This window comes from Trachemys scripta, chromosome 1 (assembly GCF_013100865.1).
Source record: "Trachemys scripta elegans isolate TJP31775 chromosome 1, CAS_Tse_1.0, whole genome shotgun sequence".
NCBI classification, from domain to species: domain Eukaryota; kingdom Metazoa; phylum Chordata; order Testudines; family Emydidae; genus Trachemys; species Trachemys scripta.
In genome coordinates this window covers 214167466-214192833 of record NC_048298.1, presented here as the reverse complement: position 1 = coordinate 214192833, position 25368 = coordinate 214167466, and the positions used below count along the sequence as shown (strand labels likewise).

At 39.1% G+C, this 25368-nt stretch overlaps 1 protein-coding gene across 3 annotated transcripts in view; it reads right to left on the bottom strand.

Moving 5' to 3' along the window:
* The window catches only part of GPM6B (glycoprotein M6B), a 131018-nt gene extending 108008 nt beyond the window's left edge, over window positions 1-23010 (bottom strand). For 2 of the 3 annotated variants that reach the window (XM_034756809.1, XM_034756826.1), the window contains exon 1: window positions 22838-23010. In XM_034756809.1, the coding sequence (XP_034612700.1) occupies window positions 22838-22841 (4 nt within the window). In that variant the 5' untranslated portion in view covers window positions 22842-23010. The remainder of the gene's footprint in view (window positions 1-22837) is intronic. The other variant, XM_034756834.1, reaches the window with a different exon arrangement.
* Window positions 23011-25368: the final 2358 nt, after the last annotated feature.

Here is a 25368-nt window from a genome sequence, read left to right as displayed (position 1 = left end):
AACCTAAACCATTCCCACTGATAAGGCTCCACGAGTCTCCAGCAATTTTGCCACAAAAATTACATTTAACTAACTACAGAACAGGTGATAACACTGGTGGGAATTTTCTGATAAAATTCCCTAGAGCAACTTAGTATATGTGTTTTGGAAATTACAAAAACTAACACAAAAAACAAAAACAAAAAAAACCCAGTGTGCTCATTTCACAGTACTGTATGATTAGTTCCACTTCTTTCAATTTCATGTACAGAATGTCAAAGGAACTTTGCAATTTTGTTTCCAAATTCTGCACATAAATACTACTTCTAATTTTTTTTCTATTATATTAGTGCCTAATATGTGGTCTGTGCGGTCAGACCCCGGGGCCTGCATGGAGCCTCCCCCACTCCAAGCCATAATGTCAGGATCCAGACCATAGATCCGTAACAAAGTAATTTTTGCACTGTAGTAATCCCTTTAATGTCTTAGCAAAGGACAAATGTTATGGCATAACGCAACAGAATACCCATTTTTATTTTGTTTACAGCTTTGGGGAAGGAGGAGGAGAAAGGCTTGTACACAATAGTCAGAGTTGATTAAATGCACTGATGTTTGGCTGAAAAAGACCCAGTTTAGCCCCCTGGGCCTGTCTGACCCACTAAACCAACCCACTCCTAACTTTTTCTGTTAGTACAAAGTTTGTAATCTGAAAAAAGCAGAGTTAAGACAACAGTGAATGTGATATTTACATCACTTTGGGAGCAGTAATTTTCTTACCTGAATTACTAGAAAAGTTTTCCCAAAGTTTATTTCTCTTTAAAAATTAGACATGCTAATAAGTGAAATACACAGAACACAGCATTTAACCAATATAACTTTTAGTTTTAATGATTCTTGGGTAGTGAATGTATGCCTTTATTAACTAAAGATATTATACACATTTGGGTGTGCAATGAACTTATAGTAAAACTGTCTTGTTTTTTCCAGAGGGAATGAGTGTGAGAAAATATTTGGGGAATTGCAACTATAGCTTCACTACAGTGTCAAAAATGGAAGAGGAAAAAAAAAGTTTCTGGCTGGCTGTCTAAATGACACACTTCTAGGTATTTTTACCCACTGGAAAACAAACTAAAATCTGTTTTTTTCCCCAACTCTGCCTTCACCAATACACCTTCTGAATGCTATTGAAGGATTTTATCAGGCTATGTTTAGTTTCACTGCCCTGACAGAAAGATAAAGATGCGCTGCCTTAAAATAAATGTTTTGGAAGAAAATATCAAACTTCACCTGGAATTTCACCCATACACCTGGCTAGATTCACCAGAGTTTGTGCTGTCTTACGCATTTGCTGATGTAAACCCTGGTGGAGATTGCCAATGGCATAAAGTTCACAAGGGAGCCAAGGAGTGTGGTGTGAAGCTGCCCCAACCTAGTCCCTGCCAAACAGCAGTAAGGGACTAGCACCATCCAGGAAGTGGGAAGCATGGGCTGCAGCGTTGCCAACTCTTGCAATTTTATCACTAGTCTCAGTCATCGTGTTTCTGAAACTTCAAGATATGAAGTTGGTGTATTTCTGAAAGCCCCAGCCTCTGGAGTCAAGTAAATACATGAGAACCTCAGTTTCCATTTTAAAAAAAAAAGTACCTTTCCATCCATTCCAGCAGAGGAGAAAAGCTTGAAAAATGTAAAATGAGTGCACCCTCTGAAAGAGTCAAAACCCAGAAGGTATGTAAAAAGAGCCCAAAATGTATTTTACAAAAAAGTTTAACCCAATCATGATTTTTGGGATTTTTGAGTTTGACAATTCTATGGCTGGGAAGGCAATGTAGTCAGGGCAGGCATGGAACGTGCCCATTCAGTGCTTCCTGACAGAGGTTCTATCGGGCTCCATCAGGACTTATTTTCTACTAAGGAGACAGATTTATGAGAGAAAATGAAGGGAATATTAATACTTGCTCCCTTAGGGTATATCCACCCAGGAGGCCAAGGGGACTCACTGGCAATAGATGTTAGTTACACCGTCCTGCAGCAACTTTTGCGAATAGGTACCCTGTTTTCTTCTGTTTGTACAGCTCCTACCGCAATGCGGTCCTGGTCCATACCTAGGGCTCGTAGGAGCTACAGTAATATAAATAAATAACTATCAAAAATGAAAATACCACCACATTTTAGTCTATCAACCTTGAAACATAGAATTAATGTATGTTTGCAGTAGAGACCTCTGATTTTTATTGGAACAGGAAATATCAGTTGCATGTAGTCAAAATCCAGTGTCCTTTTTATAAAATGTATTTTATCTTTGAAAGGCAGAAGGGAATCGAACTGCAGAGGAGCCTTATCTTTAAAAATGTGATGTTATTGTACAACCCACGCGTTGTCCCCCCCTTTGGAAAACCATTAAGTGAGGGGAATGTATTCTGTCTGATTTCTCCAACATCTGAGAGAGAACACATCTGCAAATTTGTAAGGCAGTTATTGATACTATCTTAATATATAGAACTGGTTTCATTTTACTGCTGGAATATTTAAGTCAGAGGAAATAAAAAAATAAGAGAAAACGTACATGGCAACAATGTACATCTCCACTCCCCCCCAACCCAAATCTGGTTTCCAGTTTCTTATTATTGAAGATTTTAAAATATATAAAAGTTATAATAGAAAATAACTGCCTAAAAATGGTTTCATCTGCTTGTCTGAAAAAATATCTTCTACTGTTTGTTCTTCTGCCAACATCAACTTCTTAACTGCTGTAAAAATAAACAATACTGATAAAAACAAAGCATTTGTTCCACCAGAGAACACAGATTAAGGCCTTAATATGCTACTGCACAGTAATCAGGACAAGTCAACTACAGATATCGCAATACAGTGTTGGGAAGAGAGCTTGGAAAGCCATTCCTTTAAGGCTATATTTATATGTACAGCACTACAGAGGTACAGCTGTACCGATACATGATACAGATAACGAGGCATAATAAAACCACCTCTCCCCCCGACATAGCGCTATGCTCATGAGTGCTTAAGTCGGTGTAATTTACCTTGCTCAGAGGGTGGAATATTCACATCCGAGTGACATAAATTTTGCTGACATAAGCTAGGTTTACACTACAGCTTAAGTGTTTAGATGATGCATTTTAAACACAATCTGAATAGCAGCCAAGGCGCTCTAGACATGTTCAAGTTGTAAAAGTACATTTGTTTTACGTCTTAAACAATGTAAAGTTTAGGTCATACATGTCGTTACTTTACAGTGTCAAAAGTATTAGTAAAGCTAAACACTGCCATGCAATTTCCAAATTGAACTATTTGCACAGAATGAACAGGGAGAAGGCAAGATATGAATATTCAGTGGCTACTACTGCAGTAATTAAATTAAAAAAATCAGTTGCAATTTTGTAAATTTTTAACAGCTTCAATCTAAAACGAACACACACTTCCTTTGTATTATACATATGAAAACATGCAGTGTACGGATATAGCCATCCAGGAATTCTCATGATATCATTAGTCAGTATTGGACATTCAGTAGTTTGACATTAGAACTCCAATACATAACATCCTTGTGCTACACTATGGCACAGTAGCTATTTTATTAAATCTTCCACTGCTGCTTTTTATGAAACTTCTATGCAGCAGTGTAAAGGGACGGTGTTCTTGAAAGAGCGTACTTTCCATAGCACTTGCAAATAGGTAGTTAATGTATTAATATGTCAAGCTAAAGCCTCAAATAATCAGTGTCAGAGGAGCACTCAGTACATTTATGGTGCAACTTACCTTTTCATCTCTCATTTTCTGGCTCCCATACTCCAGGCTTTCCGCAGATCACCAGCTTTTTCACACCATGCTATAGGTCAACTAAAGTTGCTACCTGCCCGATTTTTATCCAGACAGTCCGGTTTTTGGCTTCTGTGTTCATTTAGGGTTGCCAGGTACCCAGTTTTCAGGGACCTGGCAACCCTAAGTAGTGTCTAAGGGGCACTCCATTGTGCTATCTAAAAAAAAGAGTCCCTGCCCTGAAGAGTTTAGTTTATTACACATCTACCCTGATATAACGCTGTCCTCGGGAGCCAAAAAATCTTACCGCATTATAAGTGAAACCGCGTTATATCGAACTTGCTTTGATCCGTTGGAGCGCGCAGCCCCGCCCCCCCAGAGCATTGCTTTATCGCGTTATATCCAAATTTGTGTTATATCGGGTCACGTTATATCAGGATAGAGGTGTACTATTATATTTAAGCCTACCAGTCTCTGACATCTTACCTGAAATATTTCAAGGCAACTGTTTGGAGAAATGCATATTTAGGTTATTTGCAGACTAGTGAAAAGTAAGAGAAAAGACAAAAATTTTAATTTGATTTCATGAATTTGCCCTTTCAGTTTTTTATAGAAAGAAAAAAAAAAAACAAAAAACTATGTGTCACTTTATGGAAAGTTTCTGCAGTTTGTGTTTTCCCCTAGATGGACTGAAACAAATTTAATTGTGTAGTCATGAGTGAATAACTACCAAGCAGCTGAATTTGCCAAAATACTGTTTTTTTGCTGCATTAAATCAGACTTCTTGTTTCTGTGCTACTTTTTCTCATTTTTTTTTAAATTGAGGCATAATTACGTCAACTTCTTCACACGGGAGGAAGAATGGTCCAGTAGTTTAAAAGGGGAGCCTAGGCTGTGGAAGACCTGGGTTCAGTTCCTGCCCCACACCACAAACATCATGTGTAACCCTGGGCAAGTCAGTCTCTCTGTGCCTTCATTCCCCATCTGTAAAATGGGAATAATAGCACTGCCCTACCTGACAGGAGTATTGGGGTGAGGGGATAAATACATTAAAGATTGTGAGGTGCCCAGATACTGCAGTGATGTGGGGCCATAGAAATACCTTAAATAGATAAAAGTCTTACAGCTGTCAAATGAGGCATTTAGTAAATGTGAATGTTAAATGTTTTGTTTCCAAGATAGCATTGTCACTACTCTTTCTCCCAGATTTTGGATTAAGGTTATGAACTACATAACTTCCACCTCTCCTTTCCCCCCTTTTGATATTGAGAGGAGGAGGGAAACATAGAAGGGTTAAGAATACAAAGAACAATGATTTTCAGCTGCTTTGTACGTAATATTATGTTGCTGCTTTGCAGATAGGTGTATGTTCATATAAATACAAACATACAGTTTCCCTTGCACGGAAGCTATTGTCTGTCTATGCAGTAAATCACTGAGGTCACACTTTTTTTTTTTAAAACTATCTTAGCCACTCAATTGTATTATCTCACAGTCTCCTAAAACCTTAGCCTGTACAGTTTCTTGTAGTCACAGCCATATTTGCCATTGAGAGTGGTGATTTACCATCAAAGGATACTGATCTTCAGTTTTGGACTGGCAGCAGATGGAGAAGGGAGAATTCCCATACCTGTTGAATTTTTAGAAACTACTCTTCATTGCCAGGCCGAGATGCTGGCATCACAATCATCGCTAAAACTTAATTCATAGTGAAATGTGGTGTGCAGTCTTAGGTACTTTTAGGATTCCGCTCCTGGGCATTTAAATGGCATCAGTAGCCAGAAATGCATTTTATCATGTTTTAGCTGACCAGGAGGTTGCACTTCTTCCTTTCTGACGTAAACGTGGCCTCTGCAAAAGTCAAGCCTCAAGACTACAAATGCAATGTGTTTTGCTTCGTATTGACAAGTGATACCATGAAGACTCTCCAGATGATAAAATGTGAGACCACCTTTATTCTAAACAACCCAGGGTGTGGAGAACAGATGACCCTGGTGCACTCTGCCTGATAGTGAATCTAATTTAAATTTCTTATCTTGATCATCAAGGCCTTTAAGGAGCTTTAGCCTGGCTTATCTCAGAAACCATCTTTCTCTCCTTGACCATGACCTAGCAAGAAAGCTGTGCTCCATGCAGAAACTGTTGTTAATGATACCTTTGATGAAGCTTGTAAGCTGGTAAGAGTTCAGCCCTTCTTTGTAGCTGACTCTCTGCTACTATCCACTCCATAAAAGATTAAAGTGGCCAAGGCATTTTGCACTTTCAGAACAAAAGACCTATCTGTTCATATTAGCTTCCCAACAATAACTTCTTGGGGATGGTATGTGTGTCACTTTCTTGCCTTCAGGGATCAGCTAAAGCTGTATTTTCTCCCCAGAAACATGTGTGTCACACATTCTCACTTTGTGCCATTCTAAGTGGTGACCATTGTTAAATCAAGATTGGATATTTTTCTAAAAGGATATGATCTAGGAATTATTTTGGGGAAGACTCTATGGCCTGCTATACAGCGGGTCAGACTACATGATCACAGTAGCCCCTTCTGGCCTTGCAATCTATTAACCTGTGAAGCAAGGCAAGAAGATTAGTCTTCAAACTCATTCTTATAATTTTGGATGTCCTTAATGATAGCTGTGCTATAAACAACCAGGCATATAATATTTTAATGGAAATACTTTCTCAAACACAGCTACACCATTGCATAAAAACAATTTTTGTGCTGGTATAAGTTATTGACTAGGGTTTCTTCTAAAAACAAAGTTTGCACACCATGGTAGCATCCATCTTTATAGGTAATCAAAGTACTTTTTAAACCAATGGACCAACATACATCACAGAGTGGAAACATCTGGAAATTTTACACTGGTTAAGACCAGTTCCTCTTTCCCAGTCCCATTATGCTTTGTAGTTTTACCCCACAGAGTCACTTCTCCTCAAACTCCCATAAACCAACTGGTAATTTAATCCCTAAAATATCATCGTTGATGTTTTAAATTCCAGCTATTCCCTCTACAGCGCACATATCAAAACTAACTCAGTGGCTTACCATCAAGTTTTCATGAGATCGTGCCTCGGGCTTACCTTTTGCACATATGGTGTGAGTTTGCACTAGGAAACTTGGGCATTTCTCAAATGTTATAATGGCAATTGTTCCCTCATGGAAAAACTGCAGCAGCGCCAACAAGCTTTGTTTTTCCCTATTAGCTATGGTGACCGTTAATGTAAAACCAGGAATGTACTAATTGGAGATAATTTAAGGAAATGTGTAACTATCAGTACCATATACCAATTAATTTGAGGTCACATTACTGTTAGGATAAGAACTGTCCTCCTGTGTCCTGAATGACTGCTGTGCCTCTGATCTAAATCCTCTCTTCACAACCAATCTCTTAGCTCAAGCCAAGAGAGAACTGCAGAGTAATTAAAATTAACCTGTATTCCTTCAGAAGAGCCTGCTTTGAGTTAGGGCATTACTAGTCACTTTGTCAGGGTTTTGGTCAGGTAACTATCTTTTTTCTAAAACCCAGTTGCTTTGAAACGTTTTGTTTGTGTAACACCCTATGGAATAGTACCTATTTAGAAGCTATATGAAGCTACACATTTCTGTGGAGAAAGTACAGCTTTAGCTGACCCCAGAAGACCAGCAAGTCTCCAACAGGGTTCTGTAAGGGGTATGGCATCAGTAAAGCTTGTTGGCGACGCCATTATGACACCCGAACCCAAAGTCAGGTTACCGTGAAGAGATGCCGGGTGATTAATCCGCACCAGCCCCTGCTCATCCAGGGCCACCTTCTGTCTTCAGACAGGCTCCTTGAGATGATCCAGTAAGCAATGGGAGAGGTGGGAAAAGGAATGAGCAACAGGGGCCAGGCCTTGGGGGGCAGGAGGGAGATGGGAAGAGGTAGAGAAGGGAGCACGGCCTTGAGGGTGCGGTTACCAGCCGTTAGAAAGGTGGCCACCCTAACACTACTATAGTATAAAAATGTACACTTTAGTAGCTTTAGAGATGGAAGAACCTGGAAACTGTATCTCAGAATACCCTGAGTTTTAAAGTTTCAAGAATTTAAAAGTCAGTTCAAGGACAGAAAAGAGAAATAAAATGTTTTTCCTCCTTTAATTTCTTTTTTAAAGTTTCAAAATGTTTTGCAACATCAGAAATTGGTTGGAGGGTTATTTTGTAATTTACTATGCACCCATCATTAAGAGTATCTGGGCACATTATATAGTTATCACAATTTAAATCATACTAAAATCAGAGTTGTTGAGCATCAGCAGCTCACAGTAGGGGAAAAAAAACCAAGATACTTTTATTTAGGTGCCTAAACGTAGGCATCCAAATTGGAAAATTTCAGCCCATGGCCCTGATACAGGAACTTGGTAATGTATGAAGATTCCAGGACCTGCATAGCATCCCACTGAAGTCAATAGTATGTCCATCTGTGCACATCATGTTGCTGGATCAAGGTCTTTTAGTTTTAAAACCAACCTAAGAATGATCATCCATTAAATCAAATAACATAGTTCTCTTCACTTGTTTTTCTTCAATTTCCTGGACCAATAGAGAGCTGGCAGAAATCTAATCAAGAACTTCGGCAAAAAATACAGAATTCTGTTTCACACTAATATCTCAGTGTGTCATCCAATGACTATTAAAATCTTCCGATAACAGAAAATAGATGTAATTACACAACACAAAATGAATGCAAAACACAAAGGTTAAAAGCAAAAAAGGGTATGCAGTGAAAAGGTATTTTCTGGTCAAGATATCAATCACAGACCCATTAAATATGAGCTGCTTATTTTATTTATTCTAGTAAGTGACTAAACGTAAGTAATGAAAATAAGTGAAATTTCCTACTGCTCAGTAGCTAGAAATGATTGGGGTTTCACAGACATAAGTGAAGATACAGAAGGAAGACCTACAGTCTGCAAAGGATCATCTTCTTAAAAGTTAACTTCTGATAAGTGCAATTACCACAGGACTTTTTGCACAAATATACAGTAACATGAGAAGTTTGTAAACATATTCAGAACACCTCTCACCCTTTAAAAACTTGTTTCCAGTTGGCTGAAAACAGGTGAACATCATTATATATGCAGCTGATAAACTTTAGTCACACTGCTATACCTGAATACTTGGAATTAATCCTTTCTAGATAAACGGAATAGTCTTAACTTGAACCGCAGCCCACACTCTGCTCAATTAGCAGCAATAAGGAATTCAGCCCACCTTTATGATAATGATCTTATATTTACATTTCCTCAAACAGATCCCAGAGAACATTTGAAACTTTACTAACAGGCTGGGGTAGGGGATTGCTTCAATCATCCAGCAATGATACAGAGCCATCTCTGGGGTTAACCGCTTGCAACTTTTCACAACAGTATCACACAGGAAGCGGAGAATACCATGTCACAATGTAGTACTTGTCCACTAGGTCAACATTCTACACATCTGTATTCTTCATTCATGAAACAGGCATAAATTGGATAGGCTATCTGCTACTGTAGTTTGGGATGAGGCACCCAAGTAAGACAAAGCTACAATCTTCCACCTGAGAACACCAATTGATTTTTCTTGTTAATGAGCACAATAGTTTAAAAATTTGAATGAATCAGTAACTGTACCCTTACAGTTTGAGACAAATGCTTCTTCACAACTTGCAGTTGACTTCAAACTCTCAGCACTCTTTTTGTTACCCCTGACATGGCCACAGTGATGTGAAGGACCACATTTCATCAATATTTTCAGACAACATATCACACAATATGATCATGTATCCCAGTAGTCTTCCAGAAATGTACTTCCAGATATGGAGATACAAACACACAATTTGGTGAAGAGCTGGTTTTTCCCTCTTTCCTAGATCCCAAAAGGAAAGTTGATTCTACACACTTCTTTGATTTAATCATCTGCTTCTAACAGAATACCCTGCCAGCTTTACCTTCTTTCTTGCTCATGTTCACTGGGGAATGCTTCAGTGAATCATTGAGTCTTGTAGCAAGGGTCCCTATGTTCTTTTGGAGAGAACTCTGGAGCTTGGGGACTCCTGCTTTCTTGGTACCTGGTCTCTGTTAGTCACAGTGTACTGGACAAGTATAAAGGCCTTGGTGTTCTTCAAAGAGAGTCAGCCCTTGAGAAAGTATGGACCTGTCCCATTAACGTATCTGTAATAGAACCAGGTAATGATTCCATTAGAGAACGGAGAGCCATTGCAAGTGATAGAGGCCCAGCTCTTCAGATCACCCCACTTAAAAGGCTGTGTGCTGCACTAAGCACTAGCTGCAGCTCCCTTGTGAACTTATAGGTGAACCAAGTACAGAGCATTGCAATAATCCAGCCTAGAGGAAAGGAAAATGTGGACCACACTGTAGCCAGTTCCTTGTCTGACAGGCAGCCAGGATAGAAGGCGGCACTTCTGGTGATTGTCACTGAGCACCCAAGGTCAGCAACCGAGACTAGCAGGACCTCAAGGCTGCAAACTATCTTAACTACTACTGGGTAAATGCATTCTTTTGATAGGGAGGTTCCAAAAAGCCTTCAGTTGAAGCCATTCCTTCACAGTTTCTATCTACAATCAAAGACCAATTATCACTTTGGTCTTTCCTGGGCTCAGCTTCAACCAGCTCTTCTTCAATCTTCTCCCTGCACAGAGGTGGCTGGGAGACAACAGTGTCAACATTGTATGAAAGGGACACACAGAGCTTTGTGCCACCAAGATATTGCTGGTACAGGAGATATCCTGAAATGATCTGGGCTATCACTTGTACATCAATGTTAAATAAGAGCAATGCAAGGATTAAACCCTGGGACTCCACAATGTTGAAAGGAGAAGCAGCTGCCCATTGTGACTCTGTCAGACCCTTTAATTCCCCAAATACAAGTAAGGAGATTCTACATTTGGATAAGTAGTCTATTTTACACAAGCTCACTTTGTTTGTCACATCAAGTCATTCTAGATTAAAAATTATGGGGGAAGAGAGGCCACAGAATGAACAAACATGAACTTGCACAATATCTGCCTTGCAAGTAATAAGAGTCAACATCATAATACATATAGATCAAACCACCTAACTTTAAAAAGTTTTAAAAGCTTATGCTAGCCTAGCAAGTGTCTTTTTTTTATATCAATGATTCTAGGCCAAATTCAATTAACCTATGCTACGACACTTAACAGCGTATGTTCTAGTCAGACTAGCCTGTGATTCAGAGCATGTATGCAGCTTGTCACTCCAACAAGCACACAGAAGTAAATAAATGGCACATTTCCTCCCTATTCTCAACCTCCCATGTACACTTATCTGTATAAAAATGAAGGATTAAGCATCAATAGATATCTTTAAAAAGTATGATAGCTGAAGAGAAATTAAGCTGGCATGATGACATTTTTGAACCCCTAAGCTCTGCATGATGTTGGACAGATAGTGTTGAACACTCCAGGCCCGGAAAAATAGACTCTTGTTGTGAACAAATATACGAATAAAAAAAATATTCTTCTCCCTCCTTGTCTTCCTACAAAAATATGATTTTCAAAAAGACAGCAAACTCTATAATCAATAGTTCTGTAATGGAACCATTTAGAGCTCTAGCGATATAAACTGAATAGATGTATTACTAATATCTTTCTAGACTTCTTTCCAACAGGATAGATGAACTTCAAAATGCAGTTTGTCATCTTAGATCTGTCATAAAAATCAGCCTATGTACCTACAGACATCAACAAATAAATAGCCACAATACTTACCAAAGAGCTAAACTATGCATGAAACAAGGCAGTTTCCATCCACAGTGGAAACATTTCAGAAAATGAATAAGTAGACATACTTCTAGTCTACATTACCACTGTCTTGCCTGAATTTTCCTGATATATAATTATAAAACCAAAAAATGTTACCATACAATACATACATTTTCAGAAGTCAGTTTACATCAGATGTGACCTTCAGAATAACATTTTATACTCCTCATGTGCTGTGCTTCCCAACTGCCACAGAAACCGATAAAGCCAAGTCTTTAACTTACCTCCAAGAATTCTTCTCATTTTCAGACAACTCTCTTTACCACTTCTTTTTTAAACCTATTTCTCATACTAAATTTCCTTTATCTAAAAAGGAAAGAATCCTCTCACGAAATATATAAGAGGTGATAATACATCTCAATAGCCTTTAAAGCGGCTACACTTATAATCATGCATAGACATATATTTGCAACTTTCAGCATGCACATATCAGCCAAATGGCATCAGACCTGAAGTTTTGTCTGCTCCCAGCTGCTACAAGCGAGTATGATAAGCAGCAATGAGGTGTACAGAAACAGCAGTGGCTCTTGGCCCATAGCACAGTGAGAAGAAAATCTGATGAAAAACTAAATGGGAGCAAAGTCTATAGAAGACAAAGTTAAAAAACCCACACTAAGTGGTGGAAGCAAGAAAAAAAAATGGGAATTTTAAAGGGGTAAATACACTAAACATCCTGGAAGGGAAGAGGAATGAAAGAAAAGAGCAATGTTTCCTGGGTTTATTGCAGCACAAGCAGGTGCCATTAAAATCTAAGTCTGAAGTGAAGAGATGGCCAATAATGAAGTAAGAAAATCATTACTAATGTTGGTTACTTTCATTTATGCTAGATGTTAGATTACAATAAAGATTAAAAAGAAGCCATTTCTCCACTATATTCAGTGTTTGCTTACATAAATATCTTGTTTAAATTGAACAGGTATCAGTTTTAGTACCTGCTAGCTGTTTGGCTATAGATTTAGCTGTTCCTATCAAAGTTAGTTTCCAGGAGGCTGACAGTGTAAATCAAATGAATTCCCATGCATTGGCCTTGGCAATAACACTATTGCAACAATCTGAATGTGTAGAGTGCTAAATATTACTTAGGTCATTGTCACAGGCCCTCAGCCTGCAAGATGATGCACTAGTGCAGACCCCTCTGCTTGCACCAAATCAATGACTACAAGTATCAGAGGGGTAGCCGTGTTAGTCTGAATCTGTAAAAAGCAACAGAGGGTCCTGTGGCATCTTTAAGACTAACAGAAGTATTGGGAGCATAAGCTTTCGTGGGTAAGAACCTCACTTCTTCAGATGCAAGACTGAAGAAGTGAGGTTCATTAATCTGCACTTGCATCTGAAGAAGTGAGGTTCTTGGGAGCATAAGCTTTCGTGGGTAAGAACCTCACTTCTTCAGATGCAAGTGCAGATTAATGAACCTCACTTCTTCAGTCTTGCATCTGAAGAAGTGAGGTTCTTACCCACGAAAGCTTATGCTCCCAATACTTCAATGACTACAAGCACTCTAACTAGTCTTTTCTCTTTACTCTTTATTTTTGTAATATGCACTAAGTAGCTCAAGAAGAGTATTTAATTCTCCACAGGTTATATCCACCCTCCATTTAGCAAACTAATATTTGTTATTGTATTTCTGATAAATGTGGCATCTTATTTTACTTTTTCATTCAGGCACAAGCATCATAATTACATCAACACAACCTTGATAACAGAGCATTTTTAAAGTACAGTGGCAAACGCAGAAGGCTTATTCTACATGTACAATGTTACATAAAAAGGTCCAACAGTGTTATCCCACAAAAACAAAACTGGATTTTTAAATTTCTCTCACCTACACAGGTGAATTAAAACACAAAGAGTATTCAGTATAGAGGGAACATTAATCTGCACTGCTTCAAAGTCACAGTGACTTCAATGGGATGCCATGTCAGTGCAGGGCTCCACTTTAGCACATCCTGTTAAAGGATCGGGACCTAAATTACATCAACATTTCACCTTCTTTAAAATGCTAATGTTCGTTTGAGTAATTAAAAAAAAATCTTTTATATTTGTAGTTCAACAGTGAAGTAAAAAAAAAAAATCAATTTTATCTTCAAAGATACTGAATTCCAAGAACATCTTCGCTAACTAACATAATACATTAATCCTGAGAGCTGCCAAGCAACTGAAATTCATATTTTTGAGTAAGCAGAAATTGCACATCTCAGGCCCAGGCCCTAAGTATTTGTAAAACATTTATGTAGTCCTCATGAAAGTAAGTAATTACAAATATAAAATGTCAAACAAATGATTAAGACAAATATATACAAAAAGCTGTGTAAGGGACCATATTGCTTTAAAAATCCGTTTCTTTCCTAGTTACCTATCAATTCACAAGGTCTGCCTTCCAGCAAGTGCCAAGAGCATCTCAAACACCTAACTGGTTGAAGGAATATAGTTCCCAGCTCTATTTAAAGTGAAATCCTTCTCTAAAATGTTACTGTAAGAGTGACATGCAGCTCCATATTTATTGTCTCTCTGTGATTCCGGGTCAAATTTACTCACTTTACAAGATGTTTTTCTAGCAGTCAGTCCTCGACACAGGATCTGGGTGTCAAGTCGGGCTCTTTGCTATGCATGAATCACCACCAGTAATTAAGAGTCTGCAAGTCAAATTCTGTATTGTTATTAACAGTGGTATCTCACGGTCACAACCCATGTATCTACACCTTGGAGATGCAGGAGCATATGTGAGGGCAGAATTCCAGTTCTACTGGACCTCTTTGCATTTTTAAAAACAAACTTGTTTAAAAAAATGATTTGTGATTATGGGTGTCCAAATTAAGATCTTAAAGAAGTTGGATTTTTAGAAAGTGCTGAGCTCCCACCAGCTAAAAGAGGATGTCTCAAGGAGAGCACAATGCCCCCCTGAAATAAAAAAAAAATCACAGCCACTTCTGAAAAATCTTGTGCTAAAATATTACAACTAAAGTCAATATAAAACAAAGATATATTAAAAAATCATAATACCATGAACAAAGTAAAAAATGAGAGAGATGAAAAAGTGATGAATGATGAAGCATTTCATGTGATATAAAGAATAGCAACACACCATTTGACAGCCTCTGAATAACCATTATGTTTGGAACTATTTTGTAGAACACCTGTTAGTCATGTAATTCAAGAAATGAAGCCCAAACATCCTCATATTCATGTAGCTCTTTGCATCATTTGTAAACATTGCTGAGGCTGCCATTTTACCTGTATGCCTCTATGCCCAAAGCCCCATGTAAAACTGAAATGGAGTAATGCGAAGGAGATAGCTGCAGAAGCCAAAATGGGTGAGCACAGGAGAGAGAGAGAGAAAGTGAAGAAGAAGGGGTCAGAGGAGAAAGTAGTCATCATAAAACAATATTGACTTATAACCACTCCTTCTGACCCAAGCATACATTTATTGGTTAAGACCTATAATTACAAGTCCTACTTATACACCACAGTGCTTTAGAAAGTCCCTCTTAACTATCCCATATATACACATTAAGGAGTATCATCGACCTGGCACACCAGAGATCACAGGGCCACATATAATCACATAGAAAGAGGCAACATGGTCTTGTGCGTAGGGCACAAGATTCAGACGCAGGAGACCTGGGTTCAGTTTCCAGTTCTGCCATTGACCTGCTGTGTGATTTTAGACAAGACACTTCACCTCTCCATATGTCTGTTTCCCCTCCCACTTTTTGTCTGTTTTGTGTATTTAATCTGTAAACTTCCCAGGGCAGAGACTGTCTCTCCCTGGGTATCTGTACAGTGCCTAGAGTTCAGTTGAGACTGCTGGCTGCTAGTTCAATTGAAACAATAATAATAATAGCAACATTCTTTGAAGATGTCCCTTGCTGAGTCAGTAGCTCTTTATAAATCTTAAATGATTCTCACCATTTGATTTTTTTAGTGAGCTTCAAACCCAGACCTATTCCTTTAAACTCCCATTTCCCCCCACCCTAATAACTTTATAATGAAGAGACACTAGAGAGCAAGAAGCAGAAGGGAGGGTATTTTGATTCTTATTCTGTGGGCTCAACCCTGAATGATTCTGAGCATCCTGGCAATGATCCAAGAAAGCACTTACGATTCTGCAAGATGCTACACAGTCTGGCAGGATCAAGCCCCGTGTCGGTACCTTGAAGTAAACTGCTCTACACATCATCATTGCATTTTGCGTGGATTCCTTTATTTTTTCCCAACTGTTTATGATATTACTATTCTGAGCTACTCTTCTGTACCTTATAAATGGGATTTTACTATTGCTTTTGTTGATTTGCATTTGTTTTTCTCTTTCATTTCTCTCATCGGGGAAAAGCAGGGGAATAGGTGGCAAAATTATTCTTTTCCCTCTTCTTCATCTCCAAATGAAACTATGATAGAATTAATTTAAGCAGCATATATATTACTTGCAATGCTTACAGCTCTGACACCACAAGAAGTTTGAAGATTCTGGAGACAGGCCCAAGTGATTCACCAAAAACCTAAGTCTTCTGAAGTTAAGCAAGAACATTACTACTCCAAAAGGTGAAGCAACTGTGAGACACTAAGGGAAGAGGGAATGCCACAGACCCTCACCCACAGGAATGAATAAATTATTCTGGGCTGAGGGGTAGACTGAATGGGAAGAAGTTGTTGATGTGTGGGAGAGGATCACGAGGTGGGGGCATTAAAGGCATACACAATTACTGGGGGGGGGGGGAAGCAAGATTAATAAATTATACTAAAAAAATGTAACAGGTTACCTGCTGGCATAAGCAGATGCAACTTCACAGAAGACAATCAGCTTACACATACGCTAATGTGGCCTAATAGGTTTACATTTAATACCACTGACAAAGGCGAAATGCGCACCAATGCATACAGACCACATAGGGCTCTATCCACCACGGACGCCCCATCTAGACGGTGAATACTGAGGACCTGGTCTCTGAGCCTCGCTACTGTAGGTTTTAAAACACAGTGTAGATGTGCACTAAGTGAACATATGAAAGTGTGTATGAACATGGTGATGTCACCATGCTGATGTATGTGAACTAAATAGACCAGAACCAACAGGTCAACATGCCTGGATCCTGTTTCAAATTGGCTTTAAAAAAAAAAAAGTCATAATGACTGTTTTAAGATAACTGTTAATACTGAAGCAAAGAGAAAATTTTTTTTTTTTTTTTTTTTAGGAGGAGATGATTTGTGCGCCCCTTTTTAACTTTCTACAAAATTTCATCTCAGATTCCTTTGGAAGACTTATGACTTTCGATAATTTACAAACAAGAGAAAAACTCTAATGTTTGGAGTTATCCTGTTACATTTGTGCTAGTAACATCCAAACATACTTGGTAGAAACATTAAAAACATCTGACTAGAGAAAAGCAAGTTTAACTGCTGAAGCACTTTCTCTTAAATGCATTAAAAATGACATCCAGACTTTAACCAAGTTTAAATGTCTGAGTAAATTCCTGTGCCTAATTAGAACCATCTTAGGAAACAGATGATCAAAGCTACCATAGCTTGTCTCTTCAGATGACATAATCCAACATGGTTCTGTCCTTTTAATAAAGATTGGTAAATACCAGACTGCAAAACTCAGAGGTATCATCATTCACATATGGAATAGCAGATTTCCTAAATTACTCAATCTCACCCTTAATGACAGAGAGACAGTCTGTACACTTGGTAAAACCATCATAACAATATAGGATGATGAGAAATGTGAAGAGGACATCCTCTTGTCCACCCCCTTCTCATGCACACAGAGGAAAGATTATAATAAGAAATAAAGTACGTTTTATGATCAAATGAGGTCCAGTGGATTTAGAGCAGAGAAGGTGGTACAAAGTTTTAGGATTAATGGACCTTCCCTGAGATGAGATTACCGGTAAATTAAACATCAATTTCTTAATTTTAGCATCTATATTAAAATATTGAGAAAGATTTAGAATGGAATGGACCATGGGACTCTGCAATAGAACTCTAACAGCCTTAATGACCAATACTAATCAGATTTTACAATTACTGTGCCACACAAAAGGTTTTAAATCCTGCCTGGACAAAATGTACAGGAAGAAAGAGGGCTGCTTTTCTTTCTGGATTTGCCTCCAGCTGTTTAGAAGAAGAAAGTATAGTTTAAAACAGTATTCGAGCCAACCACAGAAATAACAAAATCAAACACATGTGTCTACCCTTTTCCACTTCAGATCAACTCTAAAGACTCATTACACCTAAACCAAATTCAAGTATTCTTTAACAGCTGTATACTGAGTTCTCTAACACAACCATCTCCCGCTTGAGATTGAATGTTGAAATTATTGTCTACTGGAGAATGTTGTTCTTATCCCCTTTGAATAGTGTATTTCTCTTATTGGGAAAGAAGACCATGACGACATTCTTCATTTCTGTACTCTACAGTCTTCTCCTCTTTAACAAGCCTGCCCTGCCTCACCTCCTTTTCTCATTTGAATTCCAAGGCTGTTTTTGAGAGAGAGAGAGAGAGAGAGAGAGACTTGGCAGAATTTGAATTTTTTTTTTTTTTAAATTTCAGATAATGTTAGTTTACTTGTAAGCATTTTTTATTTGTATTGATTTAAATGTTCACAGTTATGGAAAACTGTATGTGGGAGGGTCAGGAAATTATTTAATGACAACAGATTGATATTCAAAAAAAAGCTTTAAAGCTTTATAACTATTAAAACACAATTTGTCAACATCACATATCAAAATATACATCCTTAAAATCAAACTCCTATAAGTTCTCAGGCAGCATTTTTCTTACTTTGACTAACTGTAAATTTCAATTATGATCAACAGATATTTTTCATCAGTGTGTGTATAAAGTGAAACCAAAGTTCACAGACATTTATTGATAAACATCTAATTCTTCTAAGCCTACATATATACACAACTTTTAGTACTGGGAGAGGGGAGGAGGTGAAAAGAGCAATATAAACATACTGTCCTCAGGAAGTACGATACTGTCCATTCCCAGCTTAGTATATCATTTATGCAGGACTTTTGGACTGTTTTTGTTAAAATTCTGTATTTTTTCTTTTTGTTTTCAATTTTCATTTATCAAATGACAAAACTAGATCTGAAAAAGTTTATACCCAATGTTCAGAAATGTGTGTTCTTCCCATAAGATGCACAAAACACTAGCTGTGCATTTCAGAGAGCCAAAAGCCTATAGTGAAAATGTAAATTTTGATAAACACAATGGGTCTGATTTTCAGAAGTGCCGAGTACTCTAGAAGCCCAGCAAAGTCAGTAGGAGTTGTGGATTCTTGGCAACTCTGAAAATCAGATTTAGGAGGCCCCAAATTCTAGTCTTCCATGAGAGTTTTGCCTGAATAAGGACTATTTTAATGGGCCTAATTAGAAACAATCGATCTCGGGACTTTTTGGACTATCCAAACTTTTTTTTGCAGTTTGATCATTGAGTATGCTGTATTAGTTTTAAAATTACAGTGATGAAGCTCAAACCAATCCTGGTTAATCCTAGACATGATCTGAGAGGTAGTCAAATTAGCCCTAGACCACATAATGTTGAGGCAACTGTTATGCAACAGCATGAACAAAATGTTTTATTCACAAAGTAGTGTAGCAGCAGCTGACAAGGATATGGTCTTCACAACTCCTCCTTGAAGTATTTCTTGTAAAACTATGTTTAAGTCCCCTTTCCTGTCCTAAATTTACCAAATTAGTTAAATGTTGTGTGTAATTATGTAATCTGAGAATAAAGCTTAAAAAATAAAAATATTGAAAATGGAGCATTTATAGTTGTAATTGTTAGAAAGAGGGTCAGGAAATTTTTCATTTTTGTCAGTGCACTTCCTTTTCCTAATTGTCTGCCTTATGGGTCCTTCTCTCTACATTTTAATTAATATATGTCATATTATTGCAGTCTAGATATTTATTTTAAACTTTTATTGACAAAATTAAGTCTGAAAGTTTTAGAGGATTAATACCAAACATGGATTAAATGACATTTTTGCAAAATGAATTATACATCAAGATCTATGAAAATTAAGAAATTATTAATCTCTGTAGCTCTAGTTAATACAAATTACCAAATCTCAAATATATGCCAAGTATACTGATAACTGATACTTTTGGATTGGAAATAGGTTCCCCACGTTAGTTTCAGTTTAGCTTACAATAATTTCAGGCTTACAGATGACAAAAGAAACTATTTTATGTATATGTATGTATTTCTATTTAATAAATGGAACCCACCAGAAATGTAATCTGATGGGTAAACTTCTCTGTTTTCTAATTTAAAAGAGAAATGTTGTTTTCCCCTTCCTTTCCAATTTTTGCTCCCTCAGCTAGCTCTGCAGCAGCAAACTACCAGACACTATTCAAATATATGCGGACATCAATCCATGATGCTGAAGCAAAAAAATGTTTCAGTATGAGGGCCTTTACAAATTGAATCTATTAAACAACAGCTTCCATTTAAAACAGAACAAAAAAAGTATGCCAAATGGAAATGGACAGATATGAAGGAAAGACATTTAAGTGGATATTAGAGTATTACACAATAAAAGCCAGAAGGGGGGGTTGTCTGTTACAACTTTTAAAGTTGGGAATATGAAGAGAATCAATGTTAGAGGATCTTCAGGGATAACTAAAACTAATTAAAAACATCAGTGAAAACACCATAACGTTTCAGGAGGCTGATCGTCATTAGCCAAGTGTAAACAAATTAAAACACCTAGAAATTGAAAAGTTGTTGATGTCATTTAAATTTAAAAATATAAAGCCACAGGAATTTCAGTTGTTTTCCTTTTTGGCTTTGGCTAAGTAATTCTATTCCATTTTTTAATTAAAATCAGAGATGCTGCCAGCATCAGTATGTGCACATTAACACACACACATGAAATGACAGTTTGGTTCCAGCAGGGACAACCTCCACGCAATAATATAATGCTAGTGTTAAACTGGACCAGTCAGTCATCTATTTGGACAAATATGGCTGTGTTTTTGGTTTATATCAGTTACTTCAAACTTCATAACATTCATTGTTGTTTAATTCACTTTGTTTCATTGTTGATTGAAATGGAGATTTAAACCTTGTACACTAAAAAATCTATTGTAAGGAATGTGAATGCAAAATGTGTGTGGTGACTACTGAGTGACCCATCTGTATAATGGATCTCTTATATGGGCCCCACTCTTGCTCACATTAGCTGAGAAAAACACACACACACACACACACACACACATATATAATGTTTTTCTCAGCTAATGTGAGCAAGAGTGGGGCCCATATAAGAGAGTCATTATACAGATGGCAGAATTTGAATTTTGAATTCTGCCATATATGAATGAAACTGGAAGCCAGTCTTTAACCTATTTCCTTTCCTAATCAAGACTTAATTTATGATCAGATGATTAGACAACAAAACAGAACCCAGCTTATAAGATTTTAAATTGTTTCAACACATTGCCTCAAAAACCTAAAAGGTTTTTCCTAGTGGTTAAATAGAATTATTGTTTATAGTACCACAGGTATACTTTGTACTTCATAAGCACGAAGATCCAACTCCTTACCCATCCTCAGATGCCTTCCTCTTTCTGCCTACACAAACTTTACATTTGTGTCTGGATTAATGTTTTAGATACTTGTAACAGAAAGGAAATTCATAACTAAAACTTTAGGCATTGAAACACACAAAAAATATAATACACTAAATCCCACTGGGATTCCAATAGAGACTTGCACACAATTAGTAGTTCATTACTAAAGGAAAGAGCTACAGAAAAATTATGAGCACCATGAATTTCAAAGTTAAGGCCAGATATAAAACTGCTTCCTTTGCTATCACTCCTCATTGTAGAGGTATGTGTAATCTGCAGTTTCTGTGCAGATGGCCATTACATTACCAGTCTGTAGCAAAGGAAAATATATTCTCTCTAGAAGCACATTAGTTGCATTAATAGTCATACAAATACCGTAAATCTAGATACTTGTAATTGATGCCTATATACTTTAGACAGTCTGCCTGATAACCACCTTAAGAGATTTTGCTGACTGCAGTGTTTCAAATGGTTAGGCATGACAGGAAGAACTTACACCAGACCTAATTCATACACTCTCATCCAAGAAGCTTTAGGTTCAAACGTAAAAAAAAACACTCCAGCTGGAGTTGATTAGCTTCTCAATTTTCTGTTAACTATATCAGCTACACTCAGAACACAGTAACATAAATACCTAAAATACTTGTATTTCTATCAGCACACTAAAATGCTTTCCAAGTGTGAAAAAAAGAAAGAAAAAAGAGAGTTTGTGTGCATTCAATATTTGTTCCACTATGTACTAAGTTCAATTTTTCTTCATGGACTCCCAGCAGATCCATTACTTTCAAAGTAGCAGACCAACTGACTGTTTAATGAAGCGAGCTTTAAGTCAAACAAATCAAAATGAATAGCAAGATGGGACAGATGACTTATAGCCAAGCATGAATACTTAATTCTGCTTAGTGGGGAAATCATTCTGAAAAGAAAGATCACTGTCCTTGGCTAGCATTGTCTTGGTTCATCACGGAATTCAACAGGCTGAAGTGATTTCCGAATTCTCTCCCTGTGCCTCCCTTTACGCCCCCCCCCCCAAATCCTTGCCATAAGTTGCCAAATTGAGAGATGTAGAGAAATATTAGACCGGATAAGAGAATCCAGACACACACACAAGGAGGGGGTGGGGGGTTACTGTTAAAGTGTCCCAATAACAGTGGAGAAACTATGGACTCAAAGCCGGGGAATAAAACTTAAAGGTAATTGATGCATATGGGTTTCCAGTGCCCTCTCTGGGTGCCCAGACCCTCCCACCCTCAGTCTATCCAAACTGTGGATCCCCTTCCCTTGCTATGTGTCTCCCCCTTCCCTCCTAGAACATTATGGGCATCCACATTAACCCAAGCAAGGCTCACACTGAAGAGTCCACTGCAGGAAAGTCTCCTAGGACAGGCAGCAACCTGGTCCCTACCTAACCGAAGCGTAGGACGAGCACCTGCTCCTGCCCTTCGTCGGGAAGGGGGCTGGTGTCCCTTACAAACTCCCCGAGGCACAGATGGGGCTCACCCCCTGCCCCTCCTGACTGCCCCCTTACCTCCTGCTTTTTACACACACCCCATCCCCATGCCCAACCCTTGCACCTGCGCCCCCCGGCATCTCCTCCCTGAGCATCCCGAGCAGCCCATGCAAAGTTGGCTGCAAACTTCAAGGCTTCCCCCGGCTGGTGGGAGCCAGCAGGCGGGAGCGGGGACCCCCAGCTCGCTTACCCATGGCTCGCTCTCCTCCCTCGGTGCCTGCGCTGCCTCCGGTGCGGGTCGCAGGCTGCTCAGCGGCGGCCTTCTCGTGCCCTCTGCCCGGCTTCCCCGGGCGGCGCGACGCGGCGGGGCTGGAGGCGGCGAGCTCGGGGGCAGCGGCTGCAGCGGCTCACACACACTGGCCGGCTCCGCTCGCCTGCGGTTGTGCCGGGGAGGAGGGGGCGGGGACAGCAGCCGCCTGCTGGGGCTGGGGAGCCAGAGGGAGGCAGGAGCGGACGGGAAGCAGCCCCCACCCCCGCTCACACAGACACGGGGGGTGCGAGAGGGGCTGCAGCGCCCCCGGAGCGGGGGGAGCCCGCGGGCTGGCTCCCCTGTGGCAGGGATTTTTTTTTGGGGGGGGGGAGGCAGTTATGTGTAAGGCAGATAAATATCCTCTTCCGATTTGCCCCTCTGGGGCAAGCCCCTCTTGTCCTGCTCTACCTCCGTGCAGTTATAACAGTGCCCCCCACTCTGTTTTCTCCCCATCATAGATTTCAAATAATGGCAGGTGTGAAAGACATCTGCCCACCCCCAGCCCCCCTGTGCTTTACATGTAATCTACCTAGCTTCTCATACCTCCCTCAGCACTTTGAGCTCCTGGCCCTAAATGTCTAATAATCTCACCCGCCCCACATTGTGTTTCCTCTCCTCGATTTGTCCTTCGGTTTGCCTTGCTACATGCTGTCTATTACACAGACAAGCTATTTCCCTCAGTCTGCACTGAGCAGAGCTTAGAGGCTGCCAAACTGGCCTAGTTTAAGGTCCCCATCCTCTTCCCATTGCAGATTCCCCATTGATTTTAACAAGAGTAAGACTCAGGTCTTTTATGAATGAGACTTCCAAGAAGGATAAGTGAGAGAGAATTAAAAGTTTTACTGAAGAACACACAGCAAAACCCAACATAGTAAGCATGAGAGCCTTTTTTAAAGAAAAAAAAAACCTGCTTAAAAATAGTCCAGTTTAAAGCAATCGCCCTAAAAGACCATATTTATATAAAAGTTTCCTCCATATTCTGGGAAGAATACTATTCTAGTTCAGCCCCTGAACTGGAACTGACGTGGTTGGATTCAATTCCTGGCTCGACCACAGACTGCCTGTGAGACCTTGGGCCATAATTTTTTTAATTGATTTGGGGTGTCTCAGTTTGTGAGTCCCCAAATTTGAGACACCATGGGCCTAATTTTCAGAGATGCTGAGTACCCATGGCTTCCATTGTCTTCATTTGGAGTTGTAGGTGCTCTGAGAATCAGGCCCAATATCTCTCAAATTGCGTACCAAAAAATGAAGGCCCCTAAAATGAGTGGACATTTAAAAAAATATTGGCCTTACTCTCTCAGGCCAAGATTTAAAAAAAAGTTAGGCACCTAAATCAGTGGCCTGATTCCAAATAAATGGGAGCTGATGGGCACTCAGCATTTTTGAAATATCACCCTATTTCTGTTTCAGTTCCCCAGCTGTAAAATGGGGAAAACAATCCTTATCTGCCTCACAGTAATTCTGAGATGCTAAATTTATTAATGTTGTGCTCAGATACTACAGCGTTGGGGGGCCATTGAAGTACCTATATACATATTTATTAAATGGCTTTGAAACTCAGGTTTAACAAACGATAAATGCAAACATATTTATTCTGCCTGATGTGGACAGAGGCTAGCTTTGTTTAAAACATTTTAAATAAATAATATATGCTGACCTCTGTTCTAACAAAATTATTCTCCATCCACACTCACTTGCATGCTTTTGCTTGCAATAACTCATTTTTTAAAAATCCATGTTTAAGTACAGTTTCCTAACACTTGGGAGACGATAGTGAAGAAGGGGCCCACAGAAGTGAGACTTGGTAGGTCTGAGACCTTCAAACGGCTTTCCCCTCTCTGGGAACCGCACAAATAAAACCCTTTTGTACCTAGATATTGTCAGAGCCTCAAACAGCGCAGGCAATACACAAAGTACCATAGTGCTGCAGTACCTACATACCACTGGGTAAGATAAGGACAAACTGGAAGCTTTAACTTTCAGTTTACTTGCTTTTATGGATTGCATCTTAAGATAATTTGGTGGGATCCACAAAGATACTTAAGTACCTGTTTATAGGCAACAATGTGATCCACAAAACTCCCACTCAGCTGCCACCTATCCCTATAGCCACCTACATTCACTTGGTATCCAGATCCTTGTCTATACTGGCAATTAACAGAGCTGCAACTTTCTCTCTCAGGGGTGTGAAAAAACACCCCCCTGAGCGCAGCAAGTTTCAGCACTGTAAAGCGCCAGTGCTCCCAGTGCTGGGAGCTACACCCCTCGTTGAGGTGGGTTCTTTAGCGTTGCCAGTGTAGACTAGCCCTACGTTTTTGCTCTGGGAATGCACCCTGCAGCCTCACTCTAGGTGCCGGGTGCTTGTCTCCTGCCTGAGTATGTGCACCACTGCCTCGGCCCCTGAGCAATTCACAAACTGAGAAAGATAGGCATTTGGTCACCAAAGTCATGTGCGGGTCCCAACGCAG